This window comes from Enhydra lutris, unplaced genomic scaffold, assembly GCF_002288905.1.
Source record: "Enhydra lutris kenyoni isolate GAN:26980312 unplaced genomic scaffold, ASM228890v2 scaffoldscaffold13, whole genome shotgun sequence".
NCBI classification, from domain to species: Eukaryota; Metazoa; Chordata; class Mammalia; order Carnivora; family Mustelidae; genus Enhydra; species Enhydra lutris.
This window is the reverse complement of record NW_019154097.1, coordinates 54,546,005-54,566,558: the sequence shown is the minus strand read 5'-3', so window position 1 is coordinate 54,566,558 and position 20,554 is coordinate 54,546,005. Positions and strand designations below refer to the sequence as shown.

Below are 20,554 nucleotides of genomic sequence, written 5' to 3'. Positions count from 1 at the left end.
CTGCCCTCGAGAGGACAGAAGCCCTCTAGCTTCGAACACGAATGACACTGACCATGAGGAAGGACATCAGCGCCCAAGGCCCCACGCACTTAACCGGGTGTGATCACTCCTCACAGCCAGAAAGGTGACATCCAAGGCTGTCGGGTGAGGAAGTCCAAAGCTAATGCTGCCCGAGTAGCCGGCCCCCGCTGCTCCCCGCAGCCTGCCCAACATACCGGGCCTCCGAAGTCCACGGGGGCTGCTGGGAAAACAGGCAAGGCTACCCCAGAGGCCTCCAGCTCTGCGGCTGCAGCCCCTCCCCACTGCTGGGGTGGGGGTGGGGGGCCACTGATGAGGGAGGGCCGGATCCTCCCGCACTCCCAGGAGGAATTCAGTAAAGCCTCTCCAACTCCGCAGACACAGAGATGCTCCTCTCTCTCCAACATAATCCCCTGAGAACCCAGCAGAGCCTAATTTGTCTAAATCCTTCTGCTATCTGGCTTTAGACTTTTTAAAACCAATTTAAGAGGTACAGAAGTAGACGAGCCGTATCTACAGAGCTGGAGAAAAGCCCTCCAAAGTGCTTCGAGCACCGAGCCAGAAGTGCAAAACACAGATGCCCTTCCACCTGGGACCAGCCCGACCATCCTCGGGGCCCCAGCGAGCACACGCAGGGGACGGCCCCTGAAGAGTGGGCAGAGCTCCTCTGGGAGAGCGCCTCCCTGTTTCCATTCCCCGCAGGGATGGGACACACAGAGACAGAGGGGCCAGGACTGTGCCCGGACTCGTGTGGGCCCACCCGCATGCCTCTGGAAAGGCCGCAGTTGGGCCCGCGGGGGAAGCGGCCTGTCAGGGATGCCGCTCCCTCCACCCTCGCTGCACACACCCACTGGCAGCAGCAGGCACAGGCCAGTCGGACTCACATCTGAAGCTCACTGGGGAGCCGGGCACAGCCAGGGGCCGCTCCCCCGGGGCCCAAGACGGGGCTGCATCGGAAGGAAGCCAGCTGTCAGGGAGCTCTCTGCTACACTTGTCTTCTGACTCCCCGCCAGGGAACACAAGAGCATGAACAATACAGGCGCCTTGTCACCGCACCGCGCAGGCCAGAAGAGGCTCCATCCTAAGTCACAATAACCACAGACAGAAAGGCACAGGAACAAGCAGTCCTAACACCCTCACGACTCACTCACTCGCCAAACACTTAGCCAAACGTTTACTAAATGACACTGGCTACCAGTCCCTCGGTGCTCACAAAGGCTAGCCACCCTCCAAGCCCCCAGGGCCTCTGACGACAAGCCCCTGCTCTTCTTTCACGAGACTGAAGACGGCAGGTAACCAGTAAAGAAATCAAACACGTGAAGGTAGAAGCTGGGGCTCAGCCACCAGGAGAACGACCAGCTACTTAAGGCCAAGAGTAAATCGAGGGAGCGCCTGCTTCCCCTGTTGGCCTCCACAGGGTGGCACGGGGCTGGGATGGACTCCGAAGCCTCCGGCCGCCACCTGCACACCTCTGGGGGCCACCGGGGCTGGAAGGCAGCACAACACCAGGGCACAGGCCTGATGGAGAGCCAAGGGCGGGTGAAGGCGCCTCTCCGGGGCCGAGCTGCAGGACGACAGCTCTCAGCAGACAAATGAGCATGCAATGGAACAAAAGAAAGGTTCATGGCTGAGGCCACAGAGGTGCCAGCACAGGAGGCCAGGAGGTGAAGCCCTCGCCTCCCTCCTCCTCCTCCTCCAGAACCCCAGAGGAAACCAAACCAAGACCAAGGTGCCTGATAGCCCGCCACCCTCCTGATAGTCAGCACCACCTCGTGTACTGACAGATCCAACACCCAGGGGATCAGAAGTGGCGACCACAGTGACTGTGGCCATAAAAGAGTCCAGATTGGTCAATGAGATGCTCTCTTAAAAGGAATCATGTGCCCGGCCTCACCCACGATGGGACACAGGCCCCAAGACCACTCCCCCGGCCAGCGGACAAGTGCTGCTGGGAAGCAGCCCGGTCAGCAGCTGGTTTCCGTGCTCACTGCAGGTGACCGGCCAGTTTCAGAGACACGGACGCCAGGCTTCAACAAAACCTGTCCACCCTTCCGCCTCCCTGCGCCGTCAATCCCATCAAAGCTGCAGCTGCCTGACAGGCGCCACGCCCTCCCAGCCGGACTGAAGCCAGGCCAGATCCAGGCACAAAGGGACAGGGGAAGGAGCCAAATCACAGAGGCACACCCGCCCCCAGCAAACTGCTCCCTCCATGAGATGAGAGGCTTGACTCCAGAGGGCCTCACCACGCATTCCACACCCATTCAGCAAGGATCCCCCCCGATCCCTGGGGTGGAAACTGCTCAACACGCTTGTTCAACTCCAACCCACTGGAGGTCCCTGCACTCCTCGCTGTGCTGTGGCTCCACACTCGGAAAGCATGCTGCCCAAACCCAGTGATGCCACTCGTGTGCCAAGACAGAAACATAAAGCACTTTTTGGAGGACAATTTAGCACCATCTGTCTGTTTCAAACATGTATGTCTTTTGAGGTAAAAAAACAAAACAAAACAAAAAAAACACCTACTTTTAAGAATTTGTCCAACTAATGAGGCCCTGCTTCCAGGGGCCTGAGATCACTCAGAGCTCGTCCACTTTACACAACACTGTACAGCCCTTCAATTCAGTAGAGCTCGCTGCTGGTGCAGAAGTACCAGTGGAAATCGAGTGACGAGGTATACAGGATCCAGACTGAGCACCGAGTCAGAGCTTGCCACATGACAATGTGCCAGGCAGTGCCCAGACTGCGGGGTCAGGTGCCCCCCGCTGGAGCAGCCAAGGGCCCCCTTCTCTGACAAGTCATGCATACTGGGCACAAGAGCCATGTGATGGGGACCGGGCAGTAGTGACACAGGGTGAGGAGCATACGGGTGGGGCCCACCCAAAATGAAGGCTTTATAAAGCATGCCTCGGCACCCCTCCTCAGCCTGCCATCATCCACGGGTCCCCTTCATGGAGGTGGGATGCGCGACTGACCGCGTACATGCCCGAGCAGCTGCTGTGACAGCCAAGGGCACGTGATTTCTGGCACAACGTCAGGACCCCTCTAGCTCCAATCATGTCCCAACCTGAGATGTGGGGAGCCACTTACCTGATAGCCACTACAGTCAGTTTTGCCTTTGTTAAAATTCCAAATAAAGGGCATCACACGGTGTGGCCTCCAAACACCTGGCATCAGCAGGACTCGCGTGTGCGCACAGCAGTCTGGCCTGCCCCAGGGATATGCCATGTTCCATGAACCCGCACCCCTGCTGATGGACATGCCTGCTGTCCCCACATTTTGATTGTTAGGAATCAGGCCACTGGGAACATTTAGGGACAGGTCTTTTTGAGGTCACATTTTCATTTCTCTTGGCTAGGAACCCAGGATACCACTGCCAGGTTCTGTCGTAAACATATAGGAAACTACCAAACAGCTTCCCAAGTGCTTGGGGCTGCCTTCCCAAGTGCTTCCCAGGGGCTGCCCTCCCCTCGCCCCTGCAGCAAATGCACGACACCACTGCTCACACCCTCACCCCTGCTGTGGCCTCCCTCTGGTCCCAGCCAGTCTACTGGGCCAGCCGCAGCACCTCATGTGACCTTCACCTGTACCGCTGAACAACGACAATGTGGAACGTGTGTCATGTTCTTATTCCTTCCCGTCCGCGGACCCTCTTCTGTAAAGTTGTCTGTTCAACACCTTTTGCCCAGCTTTTAAAAACTGGCCATTGTCTTATTCACTCGGAAGAATTCTTCACAAATCCTGGATACAAATCTTCCATCAGGCCTCTGTACACATTACAAGTACTTTCTCCCTCCTATAAGAGGGTTTGCCTCTTCTTTATTATAACTGTTTTTTCCAAAAACAAAGGTACTTTTTCATCTTGGAGAACTCCAAACTACCAACTTTTCTACATCTTTGGTGCTTTTGTGTCCTAACCTTCCAGAAGCCTTGGTTTTCACCCCAGGCAGGTGCATGCCCCACGTTAAGAAATAAGAGTCCGGACCTGACCACACAGACATCCCACTGCCTCAGCACCGTTTGTGGAACACTGACTCTCCTGCTGAATTATCTCATCACCTTCATGGAGACCAACAGACTCCATACTTTTGAATTATTCCTGAACTTTTTTAGTCTTTTCTGTTGACGTGTATGTCTATCCTTATGCCATTACCACACTGCCTTGACCAATATGGTTTATAATATGTCCTGAAATCAACCTTTGTAAGCCCTTGGTTTTTTTCATGAACAAGCCTATAAAATTTTAGAATTTTGTTGGTTTCTACCAAAAAAGCTGCTGGGACTTAGGCTGGAATTGCACTGGAAGTACGGACCAATTTTAGCAAACTGGCATCCCACAACATGAGCTCCTCTACTCCGTGAGCACAGTATCCCTCAGGAAGAACTTACACTTTACAACATACAGGTTTTCATCAAATTTACCCCCAAGCACATCAAGTTTCTGAGGCCACGGTCAGTGGCACGTACGTCCAGTGGCTGGCTGCCAGTACGCAGAAATTCAGTCCAGCTTCATGAGTTGTCTCTGCAACCGCGAGCCTGTTAGGCTTACCAGTTCTGGGTGGCCCTTCACAGAATCCTTGAGCTCTCCTGTGTGGGTGATCATCTTGTCTCAAACCACAGGCAGATTTACTACCTCCTGTCCGGCTGCACGCCTTTCTTTCCCCTCCCACCTCTGCCTGGCCTGCACGGCCACCGCCAAAGATGAGGAGCAGGGAGAGGGCATGCAAGTGCAGAGTCGGCAGGAACTGCGCCGGGGGCCCTTCCATTCCTGCGTTGCTTCGAGGTATGCATCGTGCAAGGGTGCTAAGCTCTCACAAAGCTTCTGCGCTACTGAGACAGTGTACTCCCCCTAACCTATTACCACAGCGAACCACGCGAACCAGCGCTCTGAAGGAGGTGCCCTTATGTTGCAGCAGGTGCCCCTTCTGCTCTAGTGCCCCTGCCCCTCCCCCATGTTATTCCTTCTCCGGTGCCCCAGACAGTCACATCCACGCTGACACGGATGCAGAGAGTGTCTCCTGGCATCTGCTTTGAGTACCTTCAAATCCTTCCCCACCAGGCCACGTACCCAGAGCAAAGCTGTCCACACCCGGGCACGCTCTGTGTGCTGCTGCCGAATCCCTCACTCACCTTTCAAAGCCCTGAAATGAGGACATCCAAGCATCACACCCACTCACCCTCCCTCCCCCACTGCGGCCTTCCCCAGGTGCGCGGCACCCCACCCAGCCTAGAGCAGCATTCCCTCCCACCCAGGACTCTCCAAGTCCCGAGGCCCACCTACCTCCAACCCAGGTGACCTGCAGGCTGGAGACAGGTATCCAGCAACCTCCAGGTGGACAAGCCCGCATGGCAGGTGAGGAAAGAGCCAAGGGGCTTCCCCACTGGTTTACATGGCCTGACCCGCCCCGGCTAACTCTACCCAACTCTCCTGACACCTCTGGGCTCCTTGGGGCCTAAGAAAACCCAAACTGGGAGAAGGGTGACAAGAGTCGAGAACTCCAGGCGGTTTTGGTCTTTCCAGGTGTCAGACCTGATCTCTGTTCCCAACCTCTGTAAAGCTACAGGGCCCTCCGAGAAGCTGCGAAATGCCACAGCCGTGAGCACAGAGGATAGCCTGTGCAGAGAATATCCGGTCTGAAACATCAGAAGCTCACAGACACCAAGCATTTACGGATGATAAAGAAGCTGGTGGAAAATAGGATAAGTGTGGGACAGACAACAGGGGCGGGCAGGGCAGCGAACAGGGGCCAGCCAGCTGCCCACAGGTGCCCTCACACCCCTGCTCCTCTGGCCCCAGGTGCAGCATGTAAGGCCCACGCAGAGCGGCAGAGGACCAGGAAGAGCGGTAGGCAGCAAGTGTGGGGCCAGAAATCCACGGGGACCCTGCAGCTCTCGAGGTGCAGGGATCAGGATCACGGGGGCAGGGGTGCCACCTAGTGGTGACAGCCCTCAAAGCCCAGGAGACACTGGACATGGGCCAGGACCTGTGGTCACGACACATGCCAAGTGAATGCCTTCAGTCCCAACGTGACAACAACACCTTGGCCTAAACGCCAAGAAACTCAAGCCCGCCGGCTCACAAGGCCCATCTTGCTCCTCCAGCCCCTACATCCAGGGCATCTGCTGCACTCCAACCCACTGCCATCGCCCTGGCTGACTGTGCTTGGGGGGGGGGGAACCCCTGAACTAGGACACACCCACAAACATGTTTCCACGGGAAGAAAGCCATGTTCTAGAAAAGTCCTTCCATGAACAGGTGTGAAAGATGAGGGACAAGCTACCCCCCACAACACGAGGGTCACGCTGGGGACAGACACACATCTAGCCATTCATTACTCAGCACGGTCTGACCGGTCCTCTAGTCCCCTGCCACACGGAACGTGTCAAGTGTGATGGAAGGCATCCATCCTGGACCCACTGCAGGCAGTTCTACCTCCAGCCACCCAGACAACAGTCTCAGAGCTCCTAGCCAATGCCCACCCTTCCCTCCCATGCTCCCCCTGCAGGGACCCCAACCTTTCCCTGTGCCCTATTTCCCTCTGCACATTTCCCACCCCATATTCAATCCCACAAGATGTGGGCTCCTACAAGTCACTGTCCCTGCACAGAAATCTCTAACTGCCGCAAACTCAGCAAAAAACGAGAGCCAAACTCCTCCTCATAGCACTCAAGGTCATACAAGACTCAAGTCCAGTGCCCAGCAGGCTGACCCATCTGTACCCAACTCTCCACACGGCTCTGACGACAGGGAAAACACAAGTCTGTGATCCACCAACTGTTACATGACACATGTACTCACTTCGGGGGGGCAGCCTGCCTGCTGGGATGGGAGGGGTAAAGGGGAGGAGCCGGGGGTCCCAAAGTGCCCCTGGAAGGGACCAGGGAACAGGTGACAAAGCACATGAAAGAAAAGCTGCCCCTACAGGACTCCTCCCCAACGGCTGCCAGGAGCCCAGAACCACGAGGATGCCCCACCTGCTTCTCCAGAAGCCTCCGGCCACTCAGAAGGGACACCTGTGCAACATGGGACTATGCTCCTCCCCGCACGCCCAGTGAGGCCTGCACTGCACTCCCAGCAAGAAGACCAGCCCAGAGCCAGGCACAGACTTGAAGAGGGGCACCCTGGCCCGGGGCCGACAGAGACACCGGCCTCTGCCTACGTAGCCCACTCTCCTATGGCCGACCCCAAGGGGGCTCAACACCCCTCTAGCCCGGCCACCCACTGAACACACAACACACACAAGCAGGCGACCAGGCAGATGACCCGCCCCAGCTGGCAGTCAGCGCCCCGCACACCAGCCATACTCAGGCTGGAAGTGAGACCAAAGGACCGAGGAGTAGCCGCACCTCCCCTCCGGGCCAGAGACGGCCGCCAGCTGGGCCCCAGCCCCAGGCCTGACTGATGCTGTGTGCTTTGTGGCCCACACTGGGCATTCAGACCTGCCGGCAGCTGGTCCAATCGGGCATGCATGGGCCTCTGATCTCCTGCACAAGAAAGAAATCAGGGAGGTTTCTCTTCTGACGAGGCTCCCTGGGAGCAGGATGGAAGCCTTCCGGTGAGTTAATAAGTGCCGAGAGCATGAGGAAGCACAGAGCAGCTAGGCCCCGCTGGGCCGGCCCTCCACGAGCCTGGGCCCAGCAAGTGCAGTTCAAGCGCGATCAGCAGCCTCGTCTGTCCTGTGACTTAGCCACACAGAGCCGATGAGGAGGCACTTTCAAGGGACGCACAATGGAGTCAATAATGCTGACGGGAACTGCCACAGGGTCCAGAACCAGCAGCAGGACCGTGTCATCACAGGACAACTCTTTAAAGAAGGTTCTCAGTCTTGGCCCAGTTGTCCAGAGCAACACGAAAGACAACCAAGGAGCTACAGTCTTAACATCACCCAAGCAGACAAAACAAAAGGCTCTTGAAACACCACAGCTCCAAGGACTCATCTCCCACCAGCCCTCTCCCAGACTGGAACCACCACACAGTGATGAAGCTACAGGCAAGAACCAGTCCGCAGCGGACCCACAGAGTCCTGGGGACTGAGGGACAGGCAACCACGCTGGAGGGAGAGGGGCAGTAGCCCCTGGAACAACGGGCAGCAGAACGTGTGGGGCCAGGGGCAGGCGGCGGTGGAATGCTGCCCACCCTGGCCGTCCTGCCCGCTGGGAACGAGACCCCCGCTGCCCACCCGGCAGCCCCGCCATGGCCCCTCCGCCTCCTGCCATCCCCACAATGGCAGCAGCTCACAGATGAGCCGAGGCTGCTGCAGGGACCTGCAGGGCACAACAATCCTCCACAACAGTGTTTTTTCTTTGCCCCCCAAAACCCAGTTCATCTCCACTGTTTGTTTTTGCCGAAAAGGAACAGCCTATCCTGAAAGCAATGACTCCCTCAGCATCCACAAAGATGTCCTTTCACAAAGCCTGACACCCCAGGGCTATCAGATCCCTGCCAGCGCTCTGCCAGCTGACCTTAAATAAAGGAGTTATTAGGACTTCAGCAAGAGAGTCACTTTGGTCCTGTTTCCCCCCGAACAATGTAAGTACCTCATCCAACCTGCGTATCCCCGGCCAGAGCCGCCCCGACTGACTCTAGCAGGGTGGCTACTGGCAATGCCAGGGAGCCAGGGCCGCGCTCCCAGCCGTGTCCACCGGCCCAGCACCCCGAGGCACCTGCAATCCCCACCTACCTGATGCTCAAGCCCGTGGTCTGCTCCAGCCGCTCCCAACTCTGCAGCTTTGCCAGCAGCTTCTGGAAAAACAGGGAGGTGAATGCTAAGAGCACCGTAACCCCAGTATTTCCCTTCCAAGGCCTCTGCAGCCACCTGCAGCCCTTCATCATGCGACCCCACCTCAGTCCCCAGACCAAGGAGCCTCCCACAAAAGTGACAGCGATGAGGAGGATGTTACATCTCCCTGATCCCTCAGAAGAAACTGCTCGTATCTCTGAGCTGAGCGCCCGAGCGCCCCGAGTCCGCTCTGGAGCCGACGGCTTACTCCCACAACAAGCACGCTCAGCACCTCGCCCGTTCCTGGTCAGGTCAGACCTGGAGTCAGGTCAGAGTCTCAGCGCACAAAGCACCACAGAGTGGGGGCAGGGGTGGCAAAGAGCCTCGTGCTTGCTCCCATAAAAACAGCACGGCAGACCTGAGTGCTGAAACCACAAGAATGTGCTGCCTCTCCCACGCTCCAGGGGCTCCATGGGATGCCAGGCCCACAGGGCAGATACGCTCCCCCTCAGCGGACATGGCCGACTAGGGCCGGGGGCCCTGCAGGGAGAACAGGAGGTGGGACATGCCCCACCTGGCACTGCACGTGGGGCTGCCTGATCCTGCATCTCACACTCTCCCACGCTCACCCACGTCCCACGTTGGAGTCCTCCCCACCTCCTCCAGAGATGTAAGAAACGTCAGGGCGAGGACCATGCGTCTCTGTCTGGCCTGCCCCACCTCCACCCGGGCCAAGCGCCCTGCTGGCCTCACTGCATTCATGCAGTCACTCGATGGCCCTTTCACATGCAGGGCACAGGCTGGTGAACGACTTTGTCGCTAGAGCTGATGCTCAGCGACCACCTACCAAGGGCCAGGCCCTGTTTAAGCAGGGGACGTGAATTCATTGAGCCCTCACAACCCTGCAGGGCAGACACCGTTACTCCTCATTACATAGGCAGACAGAGAGGTTAGGTAACTTGCCCAGGGTCACAGAGCCAGCAAGCATTCATGGCAGGATTTCACACAAGGCAGAGTGACTCCGGAGACCGGATCTTAACCAATTTCCGAACTGCCCAGAGGAAACACTGCTCGGTCTGGAGCTGCTTCCTCAGGCTGAGTTCACATGTCAGCCAGCATCCTAGAGGAGCTCGGCTCCCACCCTGTGAGGCCGCGGGCTGCCCGTCCGGCCAAGCGTAAGCAGCTACCAGCACACTCCCACCACCTGGGAGACAAAAGAGGGCCTGCAGCTTGTCAGTGACGCAGCACAGGACAGCAGGACCCAGGGCTAGAGGCCAGAAGGCTAAGTGCTCGTGTCCCTCATGTGCACTGGGCGAGACAGAGCTTCTGCGCCCCCGTGTGCGCAGGGAGAAGGGGATCGGGTCCTCCCCACGTCACCTGATTCCCTGCTCTGTGTCCCCCACCCACATGGAGATGCGTGACCACCGGCCCACTGTGCTCACCCAGCCAAGTCTCCCCACCACCGACCGGCTCATGAGCGTCCGCACGGGACACCACAGTTCTGTGGCCACTCTTCATCCCACCACACCAGTCCAGCACTTCCACATTTCAGGGGGGGAACCGGAATGCCAGAGTGAAACCCCAGGATCCCCCAGACAGAGGACACCCATAAGGAACAGCCCACTGTCCCCCCCAGACCCCACCTCCTTCTCCAGCTCCAGGACGACCAGACTCTCCTGCAACTTCTCCTGGCGTCCCAGCTGCCGCCGCAGCCCCTCCAGCTCCTCCCGGAGCAGCCCGTTGGTCTCCCGCATCTCCCTGGCAGGGACAGAAACAAAGTCCCTCAAAATCCCACAAGTCTGAGAGGAGGAGCAAAGCCTGGCCCCAGCCCGCGCGCCTGCCTCACCGCAGGTAGGCGCTCTCCTCGCGCAGCTGCTTCAGCTCCCTCTCCAGCTTGGGCAGCCGCACCAGCTCTGACTTCATATTCTTCACCACTGCGGCATCCTGTTCCTGCAGGGACAGCTTCTGCTCCAGATCCTGAGTGAGGCCAGGGACAGAGAGGACAAAGTTGACCACTGTGGCCCGGCCCCCTTCCAAAATACCAGGTGTACCCCCGTGCCACATCCGTGTTGGTCTCCAGGGGCACCCCCAACCTGGTGTTACAGGTTGGGGTCACACTTCTGCGATGCCCTGCCCTCGGGGCTGGGGCCCTGGTGCACACCTGTCCGAGGACAGGCAGCCAAGGCTCCCTAATAAAGGCATCGGTAAGACACAGCGCTCTTCCCCTGCCAGATCCGCTCCTGCCACGCCAGCGCCCAGGTAACACGCAAGTCTTCTCCACGTTGACAACAGCCTTTCCTTTGCCATCTGCAGTCCCCTTGAGACACACTGGGGACAGCTGGCATCCATCAGTGACAAGTCACTGAACAAGCTCAGTGCATGAGACCAGGACCAAATCAGTCAATCAACAAACATTAACAGGGCCCAGCTCTGTGCCAGGTACAGGGTCAAGCAGCAGGCACAGGTTGACACAGGACACAGATAAGGTCTCTGCACATCAGGTCTGGAAGAAAAACAGGCACCACGTTACGCAGGCGAGCACACTCTGGCAGGTGGGCCAGAGGGCTGAGCAGGAGTGAGGTGCCAGAGCCGGGCAGGCCCCAGAGCCAGAGAACAGCATGTGAGCGAGCAGAAGCAGGAGGAGCCAGGAGGCCCGACAAGGAGGCAAAGCTGGAGGGAGGTGGGGGGCAGCAGCCCCAGCCCCAAGCACAGGCAAGGCACACACAGAGATGAGCAACCGTGTCAAAGGTACAGCGGGCACGGGCCGCTCACGGTCCCTGGACACCCAAGCGAGCCCCAGCTAAAGCAGCAGGATGGCTGAGACCACTACCAGGACACCCCGCAGGTACAGCCTGCACCTGAAACAGAGTAACGCACCCTGATCCTCTGCTCCTGGTCGGCCCTGGCTTCCTGGCTGGCCTGGAGCTCCTGAACCTTCTGATTAGCCTCCTGACATTTCCTGTCGAGAGAAAAGCACATCATGTGCAGAAAGAGGTAGGTGGTAAAGCCAACAGTTGCCCTCACCCTGGAGGCCTTCCTGAGTAGGCCCCAGGCCCCAGAGCACTGTGGTCTCAATCTCCTCAGATTGGGGTGCTAAGTCCACACCCCCAGCTTTCTTCCCTCGCCTTTGCTGCACACCCCAGCACAGCCACAGATGAGGGCCCTCCCGTGACCGCCCCCCCACCACACCCCCAATCCGGCCCAGGAGAGTCCAAAGCTCTCCTAGGACACCACCTGTGAAGGGAAAGGCCTAGATCACAGAGAGAGAATTCCATGCATGCTCAGAACGTGGCCTCTGCCTGGACAGCCCCACAGCCCACCCACCCCAGGGGCACCCCACATAGCCTTTAAAGCCTCGCCTTTTGCTTCTCTGCAAGCAGGCATCCCAGTCCCCGGGGAGGGAAGAAATGACCGCTCCCAGTCATTAACAACATTAAGTGTTGTTCCCAGAACATTTAAAACACTCATTGTCTTCACTTCAGTGGGCCCTACGTCGGCGGCCAACAGCCTATGGATGCGGAGGACAGACCGGAAGGGCAGGCTCAGCGTGGACAGCACACATGGTCACCGGGTGCTCAGACCACAGAGGGCACAGGATGACGAGCCCGAGCCTTTCCATCCACGGTCTCCCGCACCGGTAACACCCAGACACCCGGACACACAGCTCAGCATGGGCCCCAGCAGGCTTCAGGGCGACTGGATCCAGGGCAACCCTCGAGCAGGCTCATCTGGCACCGGGACAGAGCCCTACCCCAGCACAGCCACTCACTTGTGCTGCAAGGCCAGCTGCTCCTTGAGCTCCTGCTTCTCAGACTCCAGGCTCTTCACCTGCATCTCCTGGTTCATCACGCTCCACTGCAACTCGGAGACCCTCCCCTTCAGCGTGCTGATGGTCTGGGGGGGCAGGGGGCACAGCTGCTTACAGGCTGCGACGCACATGCAGATGTGAGCTCCTGACCCACACACCCACGGACAAATGCCTCCAAAAGAGCCTGCATTGGCCACCCCCTCCCACGGGCAGGGACCGAGCCACCTTCTCCTTTACAAAATATGACCTGGGAGGAGATGCCACAACCTCAATCCAGCCTCACAGTATCCGGCCTACAGCCTGCCTCACATTTCCCTCAAGCAAATGGGAAACCACTGGGTCATGGTGATGGACTGCCTGCCAAGACAGCCCTGTGCCCCGTGACATCTGTCACTGGGGACCCTCGCTTATGTCCAATGTGCTTGTGTGGGTCTCCCTTCACACCTGCCCTGGCCTCTCCATCCTAAATGAGCCCCTATCACGCCCCCACCCCAGATAAAACACTCCCTGTGAACCACAGCCACGACCTGCCAAGAGGTCAGAAGCAAGGGACTGAGACCATCTTTAGGACGGAGGGGCCACGGGAATGTCCTGCAGACCTCATACTCTCAACCAGAGGGCAAGAACGAGGCCAGACATTCACCCTTGGGGAAAGTGCAGGCAAGCTCTTGGCCAAAAAGGTGGGGCTGGGGAGGCTGGCCCAGGACCGAGCTTCAGGACTTTTAGGGACAGACCTGCCATCCTTGCATCAGACATACCCTCACCAGGTGACCTCCTAGTGACCACCTGGTGACTGCTCTCTGTCTGTGGCTTTCCCAGGGGAAGCCAGCTCACTGACCAGGCCACCAGAGAAGCCCACTCAGAAACGTCTCTGTAAATAACCTCCCAGAGTGGAGGACAGGGACCTGGTCCAGCAAAGTCCCTGCAGTTCCAGGGCACCCCCGCCAACAAGGAGGCCTGACACGCTCTCACCTGACCCAGGGGCCCATGCCAACCCAGGAACCACATTCCCCAGGGGAGGCTGACACAGGCCGTCCACTTCCTGCGCTCCATCCATCTGCATGGTCCGCTCTGTTACAAGGATGCCCATCAACCTGGGCATCACAGAAGAACGAAGCTACGAAACTACATCTGACTAGGAAAACAGCCTTTGAGAAGTCTTCGGGAATCTAATTAACACCTCCTGGACACCAGGCACCGCGCAGGACACAGGGTCAGACGGCCGGCCGCACGCAGGACCCGGCTGTACGGAAGCCTGGCAGTCAGCAAGAGGATTTCCCAGTGACGAGCACACGAGCCAGGCTGCGTGGAGAGAGAGCATGTGGGGGCGGTGACGATGGAGTCACCGGGGAAGGCTTCTCCAAGAAAGTACAAAGAAACAGAAACAAAATTCACGGTCCTCTATCCCAACTGGCCGCCACCTTCCCACCCTGGACACCTCTCTCATCCTCTTTGCAACCTGTGTGGCAAGGGCCTACCCCACCACCTCGCTCTTCACCGAACAGAGTGTAGGCCCTGCCCTCCCCCGTGGGCCCCAGACCAGCCTCTAGCACACAGCAGAGGCAAGCCAAGGGTGACATGGGGACTTGTCTTGAGACTGATCACCGCTCCTCTCCTGCCAACATCCACATCAGAAGACAGATGTAGGAACAACCTTAACATGCTACCCAGCATTGCCAAGGCAAAAATAACCTGCAGCCTGCTTCCCGAGATCTATCAAGTAGAGAAAAGCACGCAGAGACAGAATACCAATGATCCCTCACCCTGCTCCCTCCCCAGGCAGCTCCTCATCGGTTTCCTCACTGCACCTGTGATCCGCAGCGCCACAGCAGAGGGACAGGGAAGGTCAAGAGAGTCCAAGCTCCACCAGCAGCAGTGTTTGGGCTCTGTTTCTAAAATTTATACAACCTTCAACTGGTAGAGACAGTAAGGACTACAGTTCCTCTGTGTGCTGGCTTCAAAGACGTTCTCAAATACTAACATACCTGCTAATAATCAAAGAAATGCAAATCCAGGGGTGACACTTACATCTTCGGAAAGGGGGAGGGATGCAAGTATTTCCAGAAGATACCACCATCCATGACAGGTAAGGCCACAGGGAAACCAGGGCCCTCAACCACGCTGCCCAGACCACACAGCAACTGGTAGCAAAAGCCAGACGCTGTCCCTGGAGACCCAGAACCCCACTCCTGGGAATACGTCAAAATCAGTACCAGAAGCCAAAAGCTACCTGCTACCCACTGCATACATGTGCTCGTATGTACATTTACCAGGATATGCTGAGAAAACGTGGGGGAAGTTTTTAAATGATGAAATGCTAGGTGTTTGATTTATGAAGGCCACAGAGTGGAAAACAAGTTGGGTTTGTTTCTTTTTTTGAGGGAGCAGGGAGAGAGCAGGAGCATGGGAAGGGGAAAGGGCTGAGGGAGAAGCAGGCTCCCCACCAAGCAGGGAGCCCGACTCAGGACTCAATCCCGGGACCCTGAGATCATGACCTGAGCTGAAGGGAGATGTACCCCAGGTGCCCCGGAAAATGAGTATTTTTACTAGGATTACTACGACCGGAACACTGCGCACACATGGCAAGGAGGCAGAAGACACTGCCCAGCACCCCAGGGCACCCACGCCTCTCCCCCGAGAAACGCCCCCTTTCCGGGACAGCCCTCACCTCCCCAGCCGCAGCCAGGCCGTCCTCCTTCTCCCGCAGCTTCTGGCCAGCAGCGGCCAGGCTCTGCTCACACAGCCTATGGCGCTCCAGCTGCTCCTTCATCTTCTCCTCTGCCTCAGCCTCCCGCTCCTGCAGCTGCCGAATGCGCGTCAGCAGCTCCTGGTTGCGGTCCACCTCACGCTGCCAGAGCGGAGAGAGTGAGCAGGAATGGGAGACCCACCCAGCCCTCCCTCAGGACAGGGACCCCCCGACACCGGTGCCAGTCATGCAGCAGGCCCCACTCACACCACGAGAGCTGAGGTCCCTCCAGGCACATCCTCTCCTGCAGACCATCTGATACTGGGAAGGCAGCCCCAAGACTGAGACTCCTCATTCTCCCTCTGATGGACCCGGGCAGGACGGGGTGGGGGTGGGGGTCTAGGGAGTCGACAGTCAGCCACTTAGGAGCTCACCCTCATCCCCAGAAGCAAAGGGACCACCAACTGGGCACCTGATGCTGCTGACCCCTGGCCTCTCCCTGGGAGGCGGTGCAGCAGGAGGCACCCCCGCACTCCCGAGCCAGTGCTCAGACCAGGCCTCTCTAGCCGGGCACCAAGAAATGCTGAATGAACGCAGACGGACATGGCCCGCTCGAGGGAACTGCAAGTCTGGCCTCCGAAGAGTCAGGGGACCCTTCCACAATGCAGGGCCCTGAGCAACCCACCCCAGAGAGGAACCTAGCATCTCTATTCAGACTGCCCATCCCAAGTATGCAGGGGGCAGTCCCTGCGGGTCCCCAGACCTCAGACAACAACCAAAGTGTCACCACCTGAGAGGTTCTGAGATCCCCACCCACAGCCAAACTGGCAGGCCCTGAAAAACCATGATAGATGTCTAAGACTCAAAGGGACAATTTGAAAGCCACTGGCTCACATGGTTCCGGGTTACATTCAGCCATGTCTGTGGGTGGGAAGGGAAAGCTCCTCGAGGACCCGGGATTAACTCAGCCCTGCACCCTTCGATTTCCCCAAGAAAAGACTTCCACCAACCATGCAACGATCCACTCCTCCAACTCATTCCAACATATTCTGAGCACATAAAAGGTGCCACGGCCTGCGCTACACCCTGGAGACCAAGGACAGCCCGGACCGGTCTTGCCCTTGGAGGACTAATGGCACAGGAGAATTCCAATAGCTCCATACCCCCTGCTGTCTGCCTGAGAGCAAGGGCAATAGCACCAACACCCCCCATTCCTACCATCTAATGGCCCCTGGTGCCACCTGCAGCCCTAATGATGCACCTTCAAGAGCAGCAAGATTCCCACAGCCTATCCCTGTCCCTTCCTACCACTTCCTAGCGGACTATCCTTCCTAAGATGACCCAGAACATGAACTAAAGCCCCATCTTAAGAGGAAGGCCTGGGAGCAACACCAAGGCCACAGGACCCACTCACAGGCCATGTTCCTGGGCTACTAGACCCACATGGCACACCACAGCCAGAAGCCTGCATATTAGGGTCAAATACACCCAGTAAGCATCACACCCCTGAAGACATCGCTATTTTTACAGGACTAGGAAAGCACGCAAACATGCCACATAAGGCCAGAATGGGGCCAGACATCTACAGCTGGGGAAAGCATAAGCAGGTCAGAGACTTGCTGGTCCGACGCTTTGCCCGAGTCTTGGCAGCATTCCCACAGGTCACGGGCACTTACTGAAAACCTCTGGCAAAGTGCTGCTGCTCGCACCCAAGGAAGGGATTTACAACCTCAGTAGAAACCAAGCACCTTCCCTAGGTAATGGGGGTGGCACTTGCCCAGTTTGCCCTGGATGAGCCGGGGACAACAGAAAGTACCCCCAAGAGTGGAGATCCTGGCTCTAAGGCCCTATGACCACGTGAGCAAGATTGTTCTGGCCTGGACTTGGGATGACACAACGCCATAACTTTCTAAGCCTGTCACGCTGCAGTACCTGGTATTTCTGCTGGGTTTACACCCCAATTCTTTGGGTGGGGCGGGGGTAGAAGGGAGAACAGGCAGCCCAGCAGAGAGGCATGCCCTGGCCAGGCACACGTGGCGGACAGCCGTCCCCTGTGCCCTGCCCCCCAAGGACATTAAGCATGGCTGGCGTCTGTGGCCTAACAAGGCAGCCCCAGCAGCCCAGAGGCAGAGCACCGAGGCTCCCAGCCAGTAGGCTCACCTGCCTTATGGCCTGGCAGGCCCCGTGCACGACGCCCCAACACCGGGGCCACCTGCTCGCACCCACCTCGTAGCACCTGGCACTGGTGCTGGCCGCCCGCTCCAGCTCCACTCGTGCTCTCTTGTGGCTCAGCTCCATCTGCATCTTCTCCCGCTCCACCTGGACCACCTGGGACTTGGAACGGATCCGCTCTGCTCGTTCCTCCAGCTGACCAGGTCACACCCGGGGGAAAGAGAACCCTCAGCAGCTGTGCCAAATAGGGGAGCGGCTTGTCCAACACTCACACTGAGCTCTTGCCACCAACAAGGCCCATACTCAGCCTTGGGGAAGAAGGGTGGATGTGAGGCCCTTCGCTGGAAAGTGGGTGGGAGGAAGCAGTAGACAAAGAGGAAATAACAACAGAGAAAAAAGGTAGGCTCTAAGATGACAGTGTGTAGGCTCATTCTAGAAAAAAGGGCATGTTAGTCTCCATTTGCCGTGTAACAAATTACCACAAACTTAGCAGCTCAAATCCCCTGTTAACAGTCAGGGTCTATGGGCAGAAGGCCAGGCACACCGGCCAGGTTGTCTGATCAGGGTCTCACAGGCTAAAATCAACAGGGGTGGCCAGGCTCCAAACTCACCTGGACCTTGGGATCCTCTTCCACTCCAGTCCTTAGGAGGACTAAGGTGCCGCCTCCTTGCTACCAGCCCCGGGCTGCTGTCAGCTCCTAGAGACCACCCACATCCCTTGCCATGTGGCCCTCTCCACCTCCAAAACCAGCAAGGGAGAACCCCCATATGTAGACTCCCTCTCCTGCTCTGAGTAGGTCAGGCCCACCATCTTCAGGCTGACTGGTTTCTTAGTTATGTCGGCAAAATCCTGCTGCCACAAAACCATCTTAGTGGGAGAAAGTGTGGTCCACCAGGCACCAGGGACTTAAGAGCCATCTGAGAAGTTGGCCTGCCACACAGGGTAGATACACAAAGGTGACGTCCAGCCTGGAAGGGCCTCAGAAGACACACTAAACAGTTTCCCGGAACCAGTGAGTGTGCCAAGGCCTCATCCGCATATGGACCACGGCCTGACCGTTCCAGGGATGGCTGCGAACACAGCAGCTCCTGGGCGGTAGAAAGAAACGCAAAAGCTCAGGCTGCACCCCACAGATGCCCAACCGGGCACTTCCTTCCACACAGAGTCTCGGGGACTCTCAGGCACCCTGCAGCTCGAGAAACACTTGGCTACAGCGAGAGGTTCTCAGTCCCACCAGGGACACTTGGCGACATCTGGAGACACTGCTGACTGTCAAAAGAGGGGGTGAGAGCCAGTGTTTGCTACCAGCCTCCAGTGGGCAGAGGCCAGGTGTGTCCCCTAACAACCCATAAAGCAGAAGCAAGTCCTGCAAAACAAAGCATTCTCCAGCCCCAAATGTCAGCAGCACGGAGGCTAAGAAGTCCCAGGCCAGACGAAAGGCATCTGCTCTACCCAACCCCTCACACACTCTTCGAGGGCCTGAGTCCACACTTTCCTTATCCTCTGACATTTTCTCTCATTTCAGTTCACAGTGGCTGAAGTGTAGGGGTTCCGAAGCCCACCCTCTGCCGCATTCACTGGCCTCCCTATCTCAGTGTGCAGCAAGGGCCCAGCCTCTCCAAAGGACGGTGGCCCCCAGCTCCCGTGGGCACTACTGCACAGCTGCCAGGAGCTCCAGAGAGACAGGTCCGTGGCCACATCTTCCTGGCACAGGGACTGCATTTGAAGGACAGTAACTGAAACATATTTCTATTTAAACCAACCTCGTAGCTCCTGGCACTGGTGCTGGCCACCCGCTCCAGCTCCACTCGTGCTGACACGCAGCAAAGCCAGCACTGACACGCAGCAGAGCCAGACTATAAACCCTTTCCCACAGAAACAGGAGCATAGAAAAAGGGCAGGGGGCGGGGACTGCCCAGACTCTGCAGGCTAGGTAGGGCACAAAACCGCTGCTGGAAGTGTGGGGACAGCACAGGGCCAGATCAGGGCCCCCAACCAGTCCTGCAGCTACAAGACTCTGACCAGCTCACTCTGCCTACGGCATCCACCTAAGGATCCGCCACACAGAGGCGGCCATCCACAGCACTAGCTTAGTGAGAACTGGGCCTCTGAAATTCTAAATCCTATAGTTCTGACAGATTAGCCAAAAGTTTCCAGACATTTGCATCAAAAAACTGTAACAATTTTTTAGACTAAAGTTGTCAACTTATTTTTCCTGTGAGCAAGAGTCAAAAACAAACAAACAAACAAAAAACAAATACCACAGTCATTTCCAAAAAGTGCCTTAACACCAAAAACAAACATTAAAAAATCCAATTTGGGGATAAAAAAATTCTCTGGGAAAAAATGGCAGTGAGTAACTCCGTCCACTAAACAAACAAAAATCATTCAATTATTCAGCAAACACATGCACACAAACACAGGAGCATGCGTTCAAGCACAGGTTGCCTGGGCCTCCTCTGGGCTCTCAGAGCCCCAGGACACCACTGTCTCTGTCCCAGGCCATTAGCAAGGACCAGCTCCCGCTGCAGAAGCAGGGGACAGCAGCTGCCTGACACAGCAGTGACGCAGACCGGCAGGGGCCAGGGCCAGGCTGCACACACCACCCCCTCCTCGTGTGGCCCCAATGACCCCGGTCCCCGTGAGACGGACCCCACAAGTCTGTGGAAGCTCAAGTCCTCCAGGAGACCTGGCCCCTCTTTGATGGGTCTACAGCAAGCACTGCTAAGAACATGAAATAAAATAAAATAAGACTTCTTACAGCCAAACTATAAAAGCCACATCCTGGCAGAGGGAAGCCAAGATCTGCCAACTGGCACACCCAGTCCTTCTCTTTACTTGGAGACCCATCCACGTGGAGGGCACTCCCCTGAACTACCCGGCACCTGAACAGGCCCCCGCCAAGGGCAGGCGCCTTCTACCCGGAGAAAACTCCCCTGTACAAGGCACTCACAAGTACTTCCCGCTGGAAAAGAACTGCCAGGGCACACACCTTCCACCCAGAGACACCCCCTCCCGCACCCCACAGCACACATCTTCCACCCAGAGACCACCCCCCACACCCCAGGACATACACCTTCCACCCAGAGACACCCCCTCCCGCACCCCACAGCACACATCTTCCACCCAGAGACCACCCCCCACACCCCAGG

The 20,554-nt window shown here is 57.5% G+C and overlaps 1 protein-coding gene across 1 annotated transcript in view; it reads right to left on the bottom strand.

Moving 5' to 3' along the window:
- LOC111145738 (mitotic arrest deficient 1 like 1) overlaps positions 1–20,554 on the bottom strand; it is a 329,575-nt gene that overhangs the window by 306,461 nt on the left and 2,560 nt on the right. Inside the window, exons 3-9 of the mRNA XM_022500905.1 lie at positions 17,456–17,596; positions 15,212–15,391; positions 12,505–12,629; positions 11,613–11,694; positions 10,582–10,712; positions 10,379–10,493; positions 8,697–8,758 (exon numbers count right to left, since the gene is read on the bottom strand). Of these exons, the coding sequence (XP_022356613.1) occupies positions 8,697–8,758; positions 10,379–10,493; positions 10,582–10,712; positions 11,613–11,694; positions 12,505–12,629; positions 15,212–15,391; positions 17,456–17,596 (836 nt within the window). The remainder of the gene's footprint in view (positions 1–8,696; positions 8,759–10,378; positions 10,494–10,581; positions 10,713–11,612; positions 11,695–12,504; positions 12,630–15,211; positions 15,392–17,455; positions 17,597–20,554) is intronic.